Here is an 18,975-nt window from a genome sequence, read left to right as displayed (position 1 = left end):
GCGAGAAATGGGAGCAAGCGAGCATTGGGAGCAAGCGACAATTGGGAGCAAGCGAAAATTGGGAAGAAGCGACAATTATGAGCAAGCGAACATTGGGAGCAAGCGGCAATTAAGAGCAAGTGACATTTGGGAGCAGGTGACAATCGGGAGCAAGCAACAACTGGGAGCAAGCGACATTTGGGAGCCAGCGACAACTGGGTGCAAGCAATTTTGGGAGCAAGCGACAACTCGGAGCAATCGACAATTGGGAGCTAGCGACAATTGGGAGGAAGCGAGAAATGGGAGCAAGCGAGCATTGGGAGCAAGCAACAATTGGGAGCAAGTGACAATTGGGAAGAAGCCAGAATTGGGAGCAAGCGACAATTGGGAGGAAGCGAGAAATGGGAGTAAGCGAGCATTGGGAGCAAGCGACAATTGGGAGCAAGCGACAATTGGGAAGAAGCGACAATTATGAGCAAGCGAACATTGGGAGCAAGCGGCAATTAAGAGCAAGTGAGAGCGACAATTATGAGCAAGCGAACATTGGGAGCAAGCGGCAATTAAGAGCAAGTGGGAGCAAGCGACAACTGGGTGCAAGCAATTTTGGGAGCAAGCGATAACTGGTAGCAAGAGACAATTGGGAGCAAGCGACAATTGGGAGGAAGCGAGAAATGGGAGCAAGTGAGCACTGGGAAGAAGCGACAATTGGGAGCAAGCGACAATTGGGAAGAAGCGACAATTATGAGCAAGCGAACATTGGGAGCAAGCGGCAATTAAGAGCAAGTGACATTTGGGAGCAGGTGACAATTGGGAGCAAGCAACAACTGGGAGCAAGCGACATTTGGGAGCCAGCGACAACTGGGTGCAAGCAATTTTGGGAGCAAGCGACAACTCGGAGCAATCGACAATTGGGAGCAAGTGACAATTGGGAAGAAGCCAGAATTGGGAGCAAGCGAACATTGGGAGCAAGCGGCAATTGGGAGCAAGTGAAATTTGGGAGCAAAAGACAGTTGGAAGCAAGCGAACATTGGGAGCAAGTGACAATTGTGAGCAAGCAACAACTGGGAGCAAGCGACAGTTAGCAGCAAACGATAATTGGGTGCAAGCGAAAATTGAAAGCAAAGGACAATTGGGAGCAAGCGACAATTGGGAGGAAGCCAAAAATTGGGTACAAGCATCAAACGGAAGCAAGCAGCAGTTGAGAGCAAGCGCAATTGTGAGCAAGCGAGCATTGTGAGCAAGCGACAATTTTGAGCAAGCAACAATTGGGAGCAAGCGACAGTTAGCAGCACACGATAATTGGGTGCAAGCGAAAATTGAAAGCAAAGGACAATTGGGAGCAAGCGACAATTGGGAGGAAGCCAAAAATTGGGTACAAGCATCAAATGGAAGCAAGCAGCAGTTGAGAGCAAGCGCAATTGTGAGCAAGCGAGCATTGTGAGCAAGCGGCGATTAAGAGCAAGTGACATTTGGGAGCTAGTGACAATTAGGAGCAAGCAATAACTGGAAGCAACCGACAATTGGGAGCAAGCGACAACTGGGTGCAAGCAATTTTATGAGCAAGCGATACTTGGTAGCAAGAGACAATTGGGAGCAAGCGACAATTGGGAGGAAGCGAGAAATGGGAGCAAGCGAGCATTGGGAGCAAGCGACAATTGGGAGCAAGCGACAATTGGGAAGAAGCGACAATTATGAGCAAGCGAACATTGGGAGCAAGCGGCAATTAAGAGCAAGTGAGAGCGACAATTATGAGCAAAAGAACATTGGGAGCAAGCGGCAATTAAGAGCAAGTGGGAGCAAGCGACAACTGGGTGCAAGCAATTTTGGGAGCAAGCAATAACTGGTAGCAAGAGACAATTGGGAGCAAGCGACAGTTGGGAGGAAGCGACAGTTGGGAGGAAGCGAGAAATGGGAGCAAGCGAGCATTGGGAGCAAGCAACAATTGGGAGCAAGTGACAATTGGGAAGAAGCCAGAATTGGGAGCAAGCGACAATTGGGAGGAAGCGAGAAATGGGAGTAAGCGAGCATTGGGAGCAAGCGACAATTGGGAGCAAGCGACAATTGGGAAGAAGCGACAATTATGAGCAAGCGAACATTGGGAGCAAGCGGCAATTAAGAGCAAGTGAGAGCGACAATTATGAGCAAGCGAACATTGGGAGCAAGCGGCAATTAAGAGCAAGTGGGAGCAAGCGACAACTGGGTGGAAGCAATTTTGGGAGCAAGCGATAACTGGTTGCAAGAGACAATTGGGAGCAAGCGACAATTGGGAGGAAGCGAGAAATGGGAGCAAGTGAGCACTGGGAGCAAGCGACAATTGGGAGCAAGCGACAATTGGGAAGAAGCGACAATTATGAGCAAGCGAACATTGGGAGCAAGCGGCAATTAAGAGCAAGTGACATTTGGGAGCAGGTGACAATTGGGAGCAAGCAACAACTGGGAGCAAGCGACATTTGGGAGCCAGCGACAACTGGGTGCAAGCAATTTTGGGAGCAAGCGACAACTCGGAGCAATCGACAATTGGGAGCAAGTGACAATTGGGAAGAAGCCAGAATTGGGAGCAAGCGAACATTGGGAGCAAGCGGCAATTGGGAGCAAGTGACATTTGGGAGCAAAAGACAGTTGGAAGCAAGCGAACATTGGGAGCAAGTGACAATTGTGAGCAAGCAACAACTGGGAGCAAGCGATAATTGGGAGCAAGCGATAATTGGGATAAAGCGACAATTGGGAGGGAGCAAGCGACCATTGGGAGGAAGCGGAAAATTGGGAGCAAGCGAAATTTGGGAGCAAGCGAAATATGGGAGCAAGCGACAATTGGGAGCAAGCGAACGTTGGGAGCAAGCGACAATTTTGAGCAAGCAACAATTGGGAGCAAGCGAAAATTGGGAAGAAGCGACAATTATGAGCAAGCGAACATTGGGAGCAAGCGGCAATTAAGAGCAAGTGACATTTGGGAGCAGGTGACAATCGGGAGCAAGCAACAACTGGGAGCAAGCGACATTTGGGAGCCAGCGACAACTGGGTGCAAGCAATTTTGGGAGCAAGCGACAACTCGGAGCAATCGACAATTGGGAGCTAGCGACAATTGGGAGGAAGCGAGAAATGGGAGCAAGCGAGCATTGGGAGCAAGCAACAATTGGGAGCAAGTGACAATTGGGAAGAAGCCAGAATTGGGAGCAAGCGACAATTGGGAGGAAGCGAGAAATGGGAGTAAGCGAGCATTGGGAGCAAGCGACAATTGGGAGCAAGCGACAATTGGGAAGAAGCGACAATTATGAGCAAGCGAACATTGGGAGCAAGCGGCAATTAAGAGCAAGTGAGAGCGACAATTATGAGCAAGCGAACATTGGGAGCAAGCGGCAATTAAGAGCAAGTGGGAGCAAGCGACAACTGGGTGCAAGCAATTTTGGGAGCAAGCGATAACTGGTAGCAAGAGACAATTGGGAGCAAGCGACAATTGGGAGGAAGCGAGAAATGGGAGCAAGTGAGCACTGGGAAGAAGCGACAATTGGGAGCAAGCGACAATTGGGAAGAAGCGACAATTATGAGCAAGCGAACATTGGGAGCAAGCGGCAATTAAGAGCAAGTGACATTTGGGAGCAGGTGACAATTGGGAGCAAGCAACAACTGGGAGCAAGCGACATTTGGGAGCCAGCGACAACTGGGTGCAAGCAATTTTGGGAGCAAGCGACAACTCGGAGCAATCGACAATTGGGAGCAAGTGACAATTGGGAAGAAGCCAGAATTGGGAGCAAGCGAACATTGGGAGCAAGCGGCAATTGGGAGCAAGTGAAATTTGGGAGCAAAAGACAGTTGGAAGCAAGCGAACATTGGGAGCAAGTGACAATTGTGAGCAAGCAACAACTGGGAGCAAGCGACAGTTAGCAGCAAACGATAATTGGGTGCAAGCGAAAATTGAAAGCAAAGGACAATTGGGAGCAAGCGACAATTGGGAGGAAGCCAAAAATTGGGTACAAGCATCAAACGGAAGCAAGCAGCAGTTGAGAGCAAGCGCAATTGTGAGCAAGCGAGCATTGTGAGCAAGCGACAATTTTGAGCAAGCAACAATTGGGAGCAAGCGACAGTTAGCAGCACACGATAATTGGGTGCAAGCGAAAATTGAAAGCAAAGGACAATTGGGAGCAAGCGACAATTGGGAGGAAGCCAAAAATTGGGTACAAGCATCAAATGGAAGCAAGCAGCAGTTGAGAGCAAGCGCAATTGTGAGCAAGCGAGCATTGTGAGCAAGCGGCGATTAAGAGCAAGTGACATTTGGGAGCTAGTGACAATTAGGAGCAAGCAATAACTGGAAGCAACCGACAATTGGGAGCAAGCGACAACTGGGTGCAAGCAATTTTATGAGCAAGCGATACTTGGTAGCAAGAGACAATTGGGAGCAAGCGACAATTGGGAGGAAGCGAGAAATGGGAGCAAGCGAGCATTGGGAGCAAGCGACAATTGGGAGCAAGCGACAATTGGGAAGAAGCGACAATTATGAGCAAGCGAACATTGGGAGCAAGCGGCAATTAAGAGCAAGTGAGAGCGACAATTATGAGCAAAAGAACATTGGGAGCAAGCGGCAATTAAGAGCAAGTGGGAGCAAGCGACAACTGGGTGCAAGCAATTTTGGGAGCAAGCAATAACTGGTAGCAAGAGACAATTGGGAGCAAGCGACAGTTGGGAGGAAGCGACAGTTGGGAGGAAGCGAGAAATGGGAGCAAGCGAGCATTGGGAGCAAGCAACAATTGGGAGCAAGTGACAATTGGGAAGAAGCCAGAATTGGGAGCAAGCGACAATTGGGAGGAAGCGAGAAATGGGAGTAAGCGAGCATTGGGAGCAAGCGACAATTGGGAGCAAGCGACAATTGGGAAGAAGCGACAATTATGAGCAAGCGAACATTGGGAGCAAGCGGCAATTAAGAGCAAGTGAGAGCGACAATTATGAGCAAGCGAACATTGGGAGCAAGCGGCAATTAAGAGCAAGTGGGAGCAAGCGACAACTGGGTGGAAGCAATTTTGGGAGCAAGCGATAACTGGTTGCAAGAGACAATTGGGAGCAAGCGACAATTGGGAGGAAGCGAGAAATGGGAGCAAGTGAGCACTGGGAGCAAGCGACAATTGGGAGCAAGCGACAATTGGGAAGAAGCGACAATTATGAGCAAGCGAACATTGGGAGCAAGCGGCAATTAAGAGCAAGTGACATTTGGGAGCAGGTGACAATTGGGAGCAAGCAACAACTGGGAGCAAGCGACATTTGGGAGCCAGCGACAACTGGGTGCAAGCAATTTTGGGAGCAAGCGACAACTCGGAGCAATCGACAATTGGGAGCAAGTGACAATTGGGAAGAAGCCAGAATTGGGAGCAAGCGAACATTGGGAGCAAGCGGCAATTGGGAGCAAGTGACATTTGGGAGCAAAAGACAGTTGGAAGCAAGCGAACATTGGGAGCAAGTGACAATTGTGAGCAAGCAACAACTGGGAGCAAGCGATAATTGGGAGCAAGCGATAATTGGGATAAAGCGACAATTGGGAGGGAGCAAGCGACCATTGGGAGGAAGCGGAAAATTGGGAGCAAGCGAAATTTGGGAGCAAGCGAAATATGGGAGCAAGCGACAATTGGGAGCAAGCGAACGTTGGGAGCAAGCGACAATTTTGAGCAAGCAACAATTGGGAGCAAGCGACAGTTAGCAGCAAACGATAATTGGGTGCAAGCGAAAATTGAAAGCAAAGGACAATTGGGAGCAAGCGACAATTGGGAGGAAGCCAAAAATTGGGTACAAGCATCAAACGGAAGCAAGCAGCAGTTGAGAGCAAGCGCAATTGTGAGCAAGCGAGCATTGTGAGCAAGCGGCGATTAAGAGCAAGTGCCATTTGGGAGCTAGTGACAATTAGGAGCAAGCAATAACTGGAAGCAACCGACAATTGGGAGCAACCGACAACTGGGTGCAAGCAATTTTAGGAGCAAGCGATAACTGGTAGCAAGAGACAATTGCGAGGAAGCGAGAAATAGGAGCACGCGAGCATTGGGAGCAAGCGACAATTGGGAGCAAGCGACAATTGGGAAGAAGCGACAATTATGAGCAAGCGAACATTGGGAGCAAGCGGCAATTAAGAGCAAGTGAGAGCGACAATTATGAGCAAGCGAACATTGGGAGCAAGCGGCAATTAAGAGCAAGTGGGAGCAAGCGACAACTGGGTGCAAGCAATTTTGGGAGCAAGCAATAACTGGTAGCAAGAGACAATTGGGAGCAAGCGACAGTTGGGAGGAAGCGACAGTTGGGAGGAAGCGAGAAATGGGAGCAAGCGAGCATTGGGAGCAAGCGACAATTGGGAGCAAGCGACAATTGGGAAGAAGCGAGAATTATGAGCAAGCGAAAATTGGGAGCAAGCGGCAATTAAGAGCAAGTGACATTTGGGAGCAGGTGACAATTGGGAGCTAGCAACAACTGGGAGCAAGCGACCTTTGGGAGCCAGCGACAACTGGGTGCAAGAAATTTTGGGAGCAAGCGACAACTCGGAGCAATCGACAATTGGGAGCTAGCGACAATTGGGAGAAAGCGAGAAATGGGAGCAAGCGAGCATTGGGAGCAAGCAACAATTGGGAGCAAGTGACAATTGGGAAGAAGCCAGAAGTGGGAGCAAGCGAACCTTGGGAGCAAGCAGCAATTGGGAGCAAGTAACATTTGGGAGCAAAAGACAGTTGGAAGCAAGCGAACATTGGGAGCAAGTGACAATTGTGAGCAAGCAACAACTGGGAGCAAGCGATAATTGGGAGCAAGCGATAATTGGGATAAAGCGACAATTGGGAGGGAGCAAGCGACCATTGGGAGGAAGCGGAAAATTGGGAGCAAGCGAAATTTGGGAGCAAGCGAAATATGGGAGCAAGCGACAATTGGGAGCAAGCGAACATTGGGAGCAAGCGACAATTTTGAGCAAGCAACAATTGGGAGCAAGCGACAGTTAGGAGCAAGCGACAATTGGGTGCAAGCGAAAATTGAGAGCAAAGGACAATTGGGAGCAACCGACAATTGGGAGCAAGCGACAACTGGGTGCAAGCAATTTTGGGAGCAGGCGATAACTGGTAGCAAGAGACAATTGGGAGCAAGCGACAATTGGGAGGAAGCGAGAAATGGGAGCAAGCGAGCATTGGGAGCAAGCGACAATTGGGAGCAAGCGACAATTGGGAAGAAGCGACAATTATGACCAAGCGAACATTGGGAGCAAGCGGCAATTAAGAGCAAGTGAGAGCGACAATTATGAGCAAGCGAACATTGGGAGCAAGCGGCAATTAAGAGCAAGTGGGAGCAAGCGACAACTGGGTGCAAGCAATTTTGGAAGCAAGCGATAACTGGTAGCAAGAGACAATTGGGAGCAAGCGACAATTGGGAGGAAGCGAGAAATGGGAGCAAGCGAGCATTGGGAGCAAGCGACAATTGGGAGCAAGCGACAATTGGGAAGAAGCGAGAATTATGAGCAAGCGAACATTGGGAGCAAGCGGCAATTCAGAGCAAGTGACATTTGGGAGCAGGTGACAATTGGGAGCAAGCAACAACTGGGATCAAGCGACATTTGGGAGCCAGCGACAACTGGTTGCAAGCAAATTTGGGAGCAAGCGACAACTCGGAGCAATCGACAATTGGGAGCTAGCGACAATTGGGAGGAAGCGAGAAATGGGAGCAAGCGAGCATTGGGAGCAAGCAACAATTGGGAGCAAGTGACAATTGGGAACAAGCCAGAATTGGGAGCAAGCGGCAATTGGGAGCAAGTGACATTTGGGAGCAAAAGACAGTTGGAAGCAAGCGAACATTGGGAGCAAGTGACAATTGTGAGCAAGCAACAACTGGGAGCAAGCGATAATTGGGAGCAGGCGATAATTGGGATAAAGCGACAATTGGGAGGGAGCAAGCGACCATTGGGAGGAAGCGGAAAATTGGAAGCAAGCGAAATTTGGGAGCAAGCGAAATATGGGAGCAAGCGACAATTGGGAGCAAGCGAACATTGGGAGCAAGCGACAATTTTGAGCAAGCAACAATTGGGAGCAAGCGACAGTTAGGAGCAAGCGACAATTGGGTGCAAGCGAAAATTGAAAGCAAAGGACAATTGGGAGCCAGCGACAATTGGGAGGAAGCCAAAAATTGGGTACAAGCATCAAACGGAAGCAAGCAGCAGTTGGGAGGAAGCGGAAAATTGGGAGCAAGCGAAATTTGGGAGCAAGCGAAATATGGGAGCAAGCGACATTTGTGAGCAAGCGAGCATTGTGAGCAAGCGGCGATTAAGAGCAAGTGACATTTGGGAGCTAGTGACAATTAGGAGCAAGCAATAACTGGAAGCTACCGACAATTGGGAGCAAGCGACAACTGGGTGCAAGCAATTTTGGGAGCAAGCGATAACTGGTAGCAAGAGACAATTGGGAGCAAGCGACAATTGGGAGGAAGCGAGAAATGGGAGCAAGCCAGCATTGGGAGCAAGCGACAATTGGGAGCAGGCGACAATTGGGAAGAAGCGACAATTATGAGCAAGCGAACAATGGGAGCAAGCGGCAATTAAGAGCAAGTGACATTTGGGAGCAGGTGACAATTGGGAGCAAGCAACAACTGGGAGTAAGCGACATTTGGGAGCCAGCGACAACTGGGTGCAAGCAATTTTGGGAGCAAGCGACAACTCGGAGCAATCGACAATTGGGAGCTAGCGACAATTGGGAGGAAGCGAGAAATGGGAGCAAGCGAGCATTGGGAGCAAGCAACAATTGGGAGCAAGCGACAATTGGGAAGAAGCTAGAATTGGGAGCAAGCGAACATTGGGAGCAAGCGGCAATTGGGAGCAAGTGACATTTGGGAGCAAAAGGCAGTTGGAAGCAAGCGAACATTGGGAGCAAGTGACAATTGTGAGCAAGCAACAACTGGGAGCAAGCGATAATTGGGAGCAAGCGATATTTGGGATAAAGCGACAATTGGGAGGGAGCAAGCGACAATTGGGAAGAAGCGACAATTATGAGCAAGCGAACATTGGGAGCAAGCGGCAATTAAGGGCAAGTGACATTTGGGAGCAGGTGACAATTGGGAGCAAGCAACAACTGGGAGCAAGCGACATTTGGGAGCCAGCGACAACTGGGTGCAAGCAAATTTGGGAGCAAGCGACAACTCGGAGAGTTGACAATTGGGAGCTAGCGACAATTGGGAGGAAGCGAGAAATGGGAGCAAGCGAGCATTGGGAGCAAGCAACAATTGGGAGCAAGTGACAATTGGGAACAAGCCAGAATTGGGAGCAAGCGAACCTTGGGAGCAAGCGGCAATTGGGAGCAAGTGACATTTGGGAGCAAAAGACAGTTGGAAGCAAGCGAAAATTGGGAGCAAGTGACAATTGTGAGCAAGCAACAACTGGGAGCAAGCGATAATTGGGAGCAGGCGATAATTGGGATAAAGCGACAATTGGGAGGGAGCAAGCGACCATTGGGAGGAAGCGGAAAATTGGAAGCAAGCGAAATTTGGGAGCAAGCGAAATATGGGAGCAAGCGACAATTGGGAGCAAGCGAACATTGGGAGCAAGCGACAATTTTGAGCAAGCAACAATTGGGAGCAAGCGACAGTTAGGAGCAAGCGACAATTGGGTGCAAGCGAAAATTGAAAGCAAAGGACAATTGGGAGCAAGCGACAATTGGGAGGAAGCCAAAAATTGGGTACAAGCATCAAACGGAAGCAAGCAGCAGTTGGGAGGAAGCGGAAAATTGGGAGCAAGCGAAATTTGGGAGCAAGCGAAATATGGGAGCAAGCGACCATTGTGAGCAAGCGAGCATTGTGAGCAAGCGGCGATTAAGAGCAAGTGACATTTGGGAGCTAGTGACAATTAGGAGCAAGCAATAACTGGAAGCAACCGACAATTGGGAGCAAGCGACAACTGGGTGCAAGCAATTTTGGGAGCAAGCGATAACTGGTAGCAAGAGACAATTGGGAGGAAGCGACAATTGGGAGGAAGCGAGAAATGGGAGCAAGCGAGCATTGGGAGCAAGCGACAATTGGGAGCAGGCGACAATTGGGAAGAAGCGACAATTATGAGCAAGCGAACATTGGGAGCAAGCGGCAATTAAGAGCAAGTGACATTTGGGAGCAGGTGACAATTGGGAGCAAGCAACAACTGGGAGCAAGCGACATTTGGGAGCCAGCGACAACTGGGTGCAAACAATGTTGGGAGCAAGCGACAACTCGGAGCAATCGACCATTGGGAGCTAGCGACAATTGGGAGGAAGCGAGAAATGGGAGCAAGCGAGCATTGGGAGCAAGCAACAATTGGGAGCAAGCGACAATTGGGAAGAAGCCAGAATTGGGAGCAAGCGAACATTGGGAGCAAGCGGCAATTGGGAGCAAGTGACATTTGGGAGCAAAAGGCAGTTGGAAGCAAGCGAACATTGGGAGCAAGTGACAATTGTGAGCAAGCAACAACTGGGAGCAAGCGATAATTGGGAGCAAGCGATATTTGGGATAAAGCGACAATTGGGAGGGAGCAAGCGACCATTGGGAGGAAGCGGAAAATTGGGAGCAAGCGAAATTTGGGAGCAAGCGAAATATGGGAGCAAGCGACAATTGGGAGCAAGCGAACATTGGGAGCAAGCGACAATTTTGAGCAAGCAACAATTGGGAGCAAGCGAAAATTAGGAGCAAGCGACAATTGGGTGCAATCGAAAATTGAAAGCAAAGGACAATTGGGAGCAAGCGACAATTGGGAGGAAGCCAAAAATTGGGTACAAGCATCAAACGGAAGCAAGCAGCAGTTGGGAGCAAGCGCAATTGTGAGCAAGCGAGCATTGTGAGCAAGCGGCGATTAAGAGCAAGTGACATTTGGGAGCTAGTGACAATAAGGAGCAAGCAATAACTGGAAGCAACCGACAATTGGGAGCAAGCGACAACTGGGTGCAAGCAATTTTGGGAGCAAGCGATAACTGGTAGCAAGAGACAATTGGGAGCAAGCGACAATTGGTAGGAAGCGAGAAATGGGAGCAAGCGAATATTGGGAGCAAGCAAAAATTGGGAGCAAGCGACAATTGGGAACAAGCGACAATTGGGAGCAAGCGACAATTTACAGGAAGCGACAATTGGGAGCACGTGACAATTGAAAGCAAGCGACGATTGAGAAGAAGCGACAATTATGAGCAAGCGAAAATTGGGAGCCAGCGGCATTTAAGAGCAAGAGCAAGTGAGATTTGGGAACAAGTGAGATAACTGGGATCAAGCAACAACTGGGAGCAAGCAACAATTGGGAGCCAGCGACAGCTGGGAGCAAGCAATTTTGGGAGCAAGCGACAATTGGGAGCATGCGACAACTGGGAGGAAGCGAGAAATGGGAGCAAGCGAGCATTGGAGCAAGCAACAATTGGGAGCAAGCGACAATCGGGAGCAAGCGACATTTGGAAAGAAGCGACAAGTATGAGCGAGCGAACATTGGGAGCAAGCGGCAATTAAGAGTAAGTGACATTTGGGAGCAAGTGACAATTGGGAGCAAGCAACAACTGGGAGCAAGCAACAATTCGGAGCCAGTGACAACTGGGTGCAAGCAAGTTTGGGAGCAAGCGACAACTGGGAGCAATCGACAACTGGGATCAAGCGACAATTAAGAGGAAGCGAGAAATGGGATCAAACGAGAATTGGGAGCAAGCAACAGTTGGGAGCAAGCGACAATTGGGAAAAAGCGAGAAATGGGAGCAAGCGAACATTTGCAAGCGGAAATTGGGAGCAAGTGACATTTGGGAGCAAGTGACATTTGGGAGCAAGTGACAATTGGGAGCAAGAGAACATTGGGAGCAAGTGACAATTGTGAGCAAGCAACAACTGGGAGCAAGCGATAATTGAGAGCAAGCGATATTTTGGATAAAGCAACAATTGGGAGCAAGCGACGATTTGGAGGAAGCGGAAAACTGGGAGTAAGCGACATTTGGGATCAAGCGACAAGTGGGAGCAAGCGAACATTGGGAGGAAGCGACAATTTTGAGCAAGCAACAATTGGGAGCAAGCAACAATTGGGAGCGAGCGAAAAATGGGAGCAAGTAAACATTGAGAGCAAGCGAAACTTGGGAGCAAGCGAGAATTGGGAGCAGGCGACCACTGGGAGCAAGCGACTACTGGGAGCAAGCGACAACTGGGAGCAAGCGACAATTGGGAGCAAGCGACACTTGGGAGGAATCGACAATTGGGAGGAAGCGACAGTTGGGAACAAGTGACAATTGGGAGTGTGCCTCATTTAGGAGCAGGCGACAACTGGGAGCAAGCAACAATCGGAAGCAAGCGACCATTGGGAGCAAGCGACCCTTGGGAGCAAGCAAAAATTGGGAGCAAGCGACATTTGGGTGCAAGTGACAACTGGGAGCAAATGACAATTGGGAGCAAGTGAACATTGGGAGCGAGCGATAATTGGGAGCAAGCGACAACTGGGAGCAAGCGACAATTGGGAGCAAGCGACAATTGGGAGCAAGCGACAATTGGGAGCAAGCTACAAATGGGAGCAAGCGACAAATGGGAGCAAGCGACAACTGGGAGCAAGCGACCACTGGGAGCAAGCGACCACTGGGAGCAAGCGACCACTGGGACCAAGCGACAACTGGGAGCAATCGACAATTGGGAGCCAGCGACAATTGGGAGCAAGCGACAATTGAGAGCAAGCGACATTTGGGAGCAAAAAACAATTGGAAGCGAGCGACAATTGGCAGCAAGCGACAATTGGGAGCCAGCGACAATTGGGAGCCAGCGACAATTGGGAGCAAGCGACAATTGAGAGCAAGCGACATTTGGGAGCAAACAACAATTGGGAGCGAGCGACAATTGGCAGCAAGCGACAATTGGGAGCCAGCGACAATTGGGAGTAAGCGACAACTGGGAGCAAGCGACAATTGAGAGCAAGCGACAATTGGGAGCAAGCGAGAATTGGGAGCAACCGACAACTGGGAGCAAGCGACAATTGAGAGCCAGCAACATTTAAGAGCAAGCGACAATTGGGAGCAAGCGACAATTGAGAGCAAGCGACAATTGGGAGCAAGCGACAATTGAGAGCAAGCGACATTTGGGAGCAAGCGACAATTGAGAGCCAGCAACATTTAAGAGCAAGCGACAATTTGGAGCAAGCGACAATTGGGAGCAACCGTCAATTGGGAACAAGCGAAAATTGGGAGCAGGCGACAATTGGGAGAAAGCGACAATTGGGAGCAAGCGACAATTGGGAGCAAGCTACAAATGGGAGCAAGCGACAAATGGGAGCAAGCGACCACTGGGAGCAAGCGACCACTGGGAGCAAGCGACAACTGGGAGCAATCGACAATTGGGAGCCAGCGACAATTGGGAGCAAGCGACAATTGAGAGCAAGCGACATTTGGGAGCAAACAACAATTGGAAGCGAGCGACAATTGGCAGCAAGCGACAATTGGGAGCCAGCGACAATTGGGAGCCAGCGACAATTGGGAGCAAGCGACAATTGAGAGCAAGCGACATTTGGGAGCAAACAACAATTGGGAGCGAGCGACAATTGGCAGCAAGCGAGAATTGGGAGCCAGCGACAATTGGGAGTAAGCGACAACTGGGAGCAAGCGACAATTGAGAGCAAGCGACAATTGGGAGCAAGCGAGAATTGGGAGCAACCGACAACTGGTAGCAAGCGACAATTGAGAGCCAGCAACATTTAAGAGCAAGCGACAATTGGGAGCAAGCGACAATTGAGAGCAAGCGACAATTGAGAGCAAGCGACAATTGAGAGCAAGCGACATTTGGGAGCAAGCGACAATTGAGAGCCAGCAACATTTAAGAGCAAGCGACAATTTGGAGCAAGCGACAATTGGGAGCAACCGTCAATTGGGAGCAAGGGAAAATTGGGAGCAGGCGACAATTGGGAGAAAGCGACATCGGGGAGCAAGCGACGAATGGGAGCAAGCGACAAATGGGAGCAAGCGACAAATGGGAGCAAGCGACAATTGGGAGTAAGCGACAATTGGGAGTAAGCGACAACTGGGAGCAAGCGACAATTGAGAGCAAGCGACAATTGGGAGCAAGCGAGAATTGGGAGCAACCGACAACTGGGAGCAAGCGACAATTGAGAGCCAGCAACATTTAAGAGCAAGCGACAATTGGGAGCAAGCGACAATTGAGAGCAAGCGACAATTGAGAGCAAGCGACAATTGAGAGCAAGCGACATTTGGGAGCAAGCGACAATTGAGAGCCAGCAACATTTAAGAGCAAGCGACAATTTGGAGCAAGCGACAATTGGGAGCAACCGTCAATTGGGAGCAAGGGAAAATTGGGAGCAGGCGACAATTGGGAGAAAGCGACATCGGGGAGCAAGCGACAAATGGGAGCAAGCGACAAATGGGAGCAAGCGACAAATGGGAGCAAGCGACAATTGGGAGTAAGCGACAATTGGGAGTAAGCGACAACTGGGAGCAAGCGACAATTGAGAGCAAGCGACAATTGGGAGCAAGCGAGAATTGGGAGCAACCGACAACTGGGAGCAAGCGACAATTGAGAGCCAGCAACATTTAAGAGCAAGCGACAATTGGGAGCAAGCGACAATTGAGAGCAAGCGACAATTGAGAGCAAGCGACAATTGAGAGCAAGCGACATTTGGGAGCAAGCGACAATTGAGAGCCAGCAACATTTAAGAGCAAGCGACAATTTGGAGCAAGCGACAATTTGGAGCAAGCGACAATTGGGAGCAACCGTCAATTGGGAGCAAGGGAAAATTGGGAGCATGCGACAATTGGGAGAAAGCGACATCGGGGAGCAAGCGACAAATGGGAGCAAGCGATAGCTGCTAACAAAAGGTCTATAGCTACAGTTGCAAGTCGCCGTTTCGCGACAATAAATCGCTCTAATTTTGTATAGAGTCGTCCTACCCTCTATTGACAAGCTAGCAAATTGAATCAATCCATAGATCTTTGCGCAAGGTAGGATACAAGCGTTTTTTCTAATTTCGACGGGGCAGAGCTTCAGTGAAATTTCGAAACCTTGGTCCGAGTTTTTAGGCCGACAAGTTGACTTTTCGAGCACTCCCAAATAGTATGAAGACCTTATTTTCAAAAAACAAACCGGCGAAATGTGACGTTTTAGGTCATTTTATGGAAGGTTTTTAGCAAAAAACAATGCGTTTTTCTCCCCGGATCTCTTTAACAATTTCCATATATACAAAAGCGCTAGTCATACAATTTCCACATATGAAAAAATACTAATCATAGACCTTTCATGCAATTTTCTGTATTTACGGATTTGTATGGAGAGTGTATGATTAGCATTTTGGTCATCCCGGGATAATGAACTAAATCAACAGTAAAGCATATCAGAAATTTATACCTAGTAACGAATCCCCCCTTTGCAAAAGGGGGAAATATTTAAAGAGATCTTTCGCGTCCCCTCCCCCATGCACCCTCAAGTTCTAAAGTTTAGTACAATTCCCTTAGAAATAGCGATTGTTCTCACGTGTGTATCCCATCTCATCATGCTCCATTTGACAGTCTGTAGTTCTCCCTTCGGTCACTTCTTTCACCCAGTACCACCTCTCGGACGAAGTGGATGCATAAGAGGGGTAGTCAGCACAGTTCACACTTCTTATCGCCTCTGGCTCATAGCCAATGCCATATTTGCTGTAACCCTTGCATAGTTTGACAACGTTCTGAAAACAAAGTGCCATTTTGGACAATTTCAGCTAAAATTTAATTATATATGAAGGTAACCGGGACGAGGTCCCATACTCATGTCCAGACTTTCGCGACAAAATTTTGGCATGTCCAGAGTTTCCAGACCAAAATTAGGCATGTCCAGACTTTCGCGACCAAAACCTGGTATTTCCAGACTTTTGGGACCATGATGATCAGTTGCGACTTTCGCGCCCGAAGGGGAGGTGGCGCGATCAAAACATCGAAACTCGTATTTCGCATGTCCAGGTTCTTTGTCATTTCCAGATTTGTCATTTCCAGACTTTCGCGACCGAAAAATTCAGGCGTGACTTTCGCGACTAAGTTGGATACAGCGCGACCCTGCGGCTCCTGAAACGGCGCGACCAGCGCGACCAAGCTCTGCCATTTCCAGACCGAGATGGAGACGGCGCGATTTTCCAGATCATCATGGAGGCGCGCGACTAACAAAAAGTTTTTCAGGGCTTCCGTGACCGAGGTGGAGACGGCGCTACTTTTGTGATCAAGAAGGCTACGGCGCGACTCAGCAACGGTGCGACCGGCCTGGCCAGCGCGACCAAAAACTGCAATTTCAAGACTTTCGCGACCGAAGTGGAGATGGCGCGACTTTCCAGACCGAGATGGAGACGGAGCGACCAAGAATCAATTCTTCGCGACCGTGGTGGAAGCGGCGCGACTGTCCAGACCGAGTCAAAAATTTTGGGGCCTCAGAAATTAGACGACAAGCAAATTGGGCGATTGTAAAATAATTTAATTTAAACAATAATAACTGCAGTTGGGTCAACATTTTATGTTTAGAATAAGAAGTTGCTTAAAAACAAAAAGAGTATACTACGATCACAGAACTGATCAAAATTATTATTGTAAGTTAATTATAAAACTTCAAATGAAAAAAGTATAAGACATTTTTGAAATGCACAAGTTATACAACTGTGACATTAATAACCTCGTTGTGGTTGGACAAACAATATTTAGTCAAACAAGAACTATTTTAAGTATGTAAACAAATTTCAAGCCATTTGGCAATTTGCACGGAAGTCATTTTCTAAGTTCCGTTACTTTTTGATCGTCTAATTTGCTTGTCGTCTCAATTTCCTAAAGCTGAAGGTTTTGTATACTATTTACATTAAAACAATTGCAGTCTTATAAGTGTCTTTATAAAGTATAACTTTGGACAATTTCGCTTGAAAATGCTAAATAAATGTGAACTTTTTCTTTACTATTAACAACATTAAAACTGCACACAAATGATTTTGGTGGTAGGTCAGTAAACTGATGTGTCAGAAACCCAAAAACGAACAAGAGATCAACGGACCGAAATTGAAATCACCTGATCAGTTAAATGAAAATTGAGAAAAGGTGTTCAGTAAGCCAAAAATTTTTCAAAGTAACAACGTTTCCAAAGTAACATGTTAAACTTAGAAGAGATTATTTGCATTCCTGCTGTAAATTAAGTTACACAGCTAAGGAATTGAAATATAGCAGTCAATCTGTGGAAATTTTTAAATATGGTTCCTTTATGCATTCATTTTACGCTGAGTTAGAATTAATAAATCGCAGCCGATTACGTAATTGTTAAATAGTTGTTGTGTAAATGTTTCATACATCGATTTACTGCACGCAGACCATCATTTTTTTCTGTTGGCTAGATAACTGAAGCCTTCGTAATCTTTCCTTAATAGCCCGCACCGGAGTTCCATGGATAATAATCGATTATAATGAATTTTCGTGGTCTGTCTCAATAAATTTCGATAATAATCTATTATAATCGATTAAAAATGGATTATAATGAAACTATTTTTCTAATCAATAAAATCCGAATATAATCGATTATAATCGATTATAATCGATTATTTTTGAAAGAAAATGAAACTTGTTTTCGAGGCAAAATAATCCATTTTTAATCGATTATAATCGATTATAATAGATTTTTTTGAGGGTTATTCTTGAAATTTACAATTTTGTTCAAAATTATCTCATTTCCTGTTTAGTGCAGTTGCTACGAATTACGTTTCATAAAATGTTACATTTCAGAATAAAATTAATACTTTTGTCTCTACTTTTTTTAATTCATCGCAGTTTAACTAACACTTCATTTCACTGTTTTTTTAACCAAAACCCTAATAAAACTAAATTTTCAGGGGTTTGAATTAGATTTTCATAGCTTCCCCCACCGGAGTTCCATGTATAAAAATTATAAGTTTTTTTAACCCAATTTTTTTACCCCCCCCCCCATCCCCCCGATTTCAGTGACAATCGATTTCAGTGACAAAAATAATGGATTATAATCGATTATAATGGATTAATGTGGATTTTTATTTTTCAAAAAAATCGATTTTAATGACCACAATCGATTACGTGGTCTAAATTTGCCACAATAATGGATTGAAATGGATTATAATGGATTATAATGACAACATTTTAGACAACGTTTTTCCATTATAATCGATTATTATCCAAGGAACTCCGGTGCGGGAGTGTTCTTTCAGGGCTTCTCACAGTGATATAAATGCCGATCGATTATCGAAAATTGAAAGCAAATAATAGCTTTGAGTCCTTTCTGCAACACTTTTTTGTGAAACAGGCCGCGGAGACCTACACCATAAGGATATTTTCTTAAGATTAAAATTCAAACTTCATCATGAGCTCAAGCTATGGATATCCTACAGGAATTTACCATGCGTTTTTAGTACAATCTGATCTCGCAATCACGTTAATGCTGGTTGCGTCACAAAGCCACTCAGCCACCTGTCAAAAAACCACCTAGTTCATTTTTTGACATTTTAAAAATTAAAGTTATTTCACTTAATGTCACCCACCCCTGCAATTTCATAAGTCTACTAACATAAGTTTTTTAAACATAAGCCAATTTCCATCTTCTATTTTATTTCAAGGCTGAGCAAAGACCGCTGAAACAAATATGTTTACCAGGTCATCCTCCATTATTTTCAAGCATATTTTTGGAGGTAATAATGATTATAATGAAAAAGTAAGGAAAAAAATCATATTGTAAATTAAAATCTGAGGAGTAACGTTTTTGGTTACTAACGGATTTATATCAATTGTTTTAAAATTTCATAGAGACATTATAATCGATCAAAATTAAGTTACGTAAAATTAAAATTTTAGTTTTAATTACAAGCAATTGAAATTAAGGTTCTGAATTGAATACCGCTCTGAAGTATTTGGCTGATAACCGATCATAATGTCACATTACATAGAGACAATGTGACATTATAATCGATTATCAGCCAAATACTTCAGAGCGGTATTCAATTCAGAAACTTATTTTTTAATTGCGTGTGATAAAAACGCTTCATAGAAAGCAAAACTGCTCGCAAAA

General features: G+C 46.9%; 1 protein-coding gene across 1 annotated transcript in view; it reads right to left on the bottom strand.

Annotated features, from left to right (window-relative positions):
- LOC134845148 (uncharacterized) overlaps positions 1-18,975 on the bottom strand; it is a 184,768-nt gene that overhangs the window by 144,710 nt on the left and 21,083 nt on the right. Inside the window, exon 2 of the mRNA XM_063862024.1 lies at positions 15,418-15,610. Within this exon, the coding sequence (XP_063718094.1) occupies positions 15,418-15,610 (193 nt within the window). The remainder of the gene's footprint in view (positions 1-15,417; positions 15,611-18,975) is intronic.

This window comes from Symsagittifera roscoffensis, chromosome 4, assembly GCF_963678635.1.
Source record: "Symsagittifera roscoffensis chromosome 4, txSymRosc1.1, whole genome shotgun sequence".
Classification (NCBI taxonomy): domain Eukaryota; kingdom Metazoa; phylum Xenacoelomorpha; order Acoela; family Convolutidae; genus Symsagittifera; species Symsagittifera roscoffensis.
Note: the sequence above shows the minus strand (reverse complement) of the source record. Positions and strands in the feature narration are given on the sequence as shown.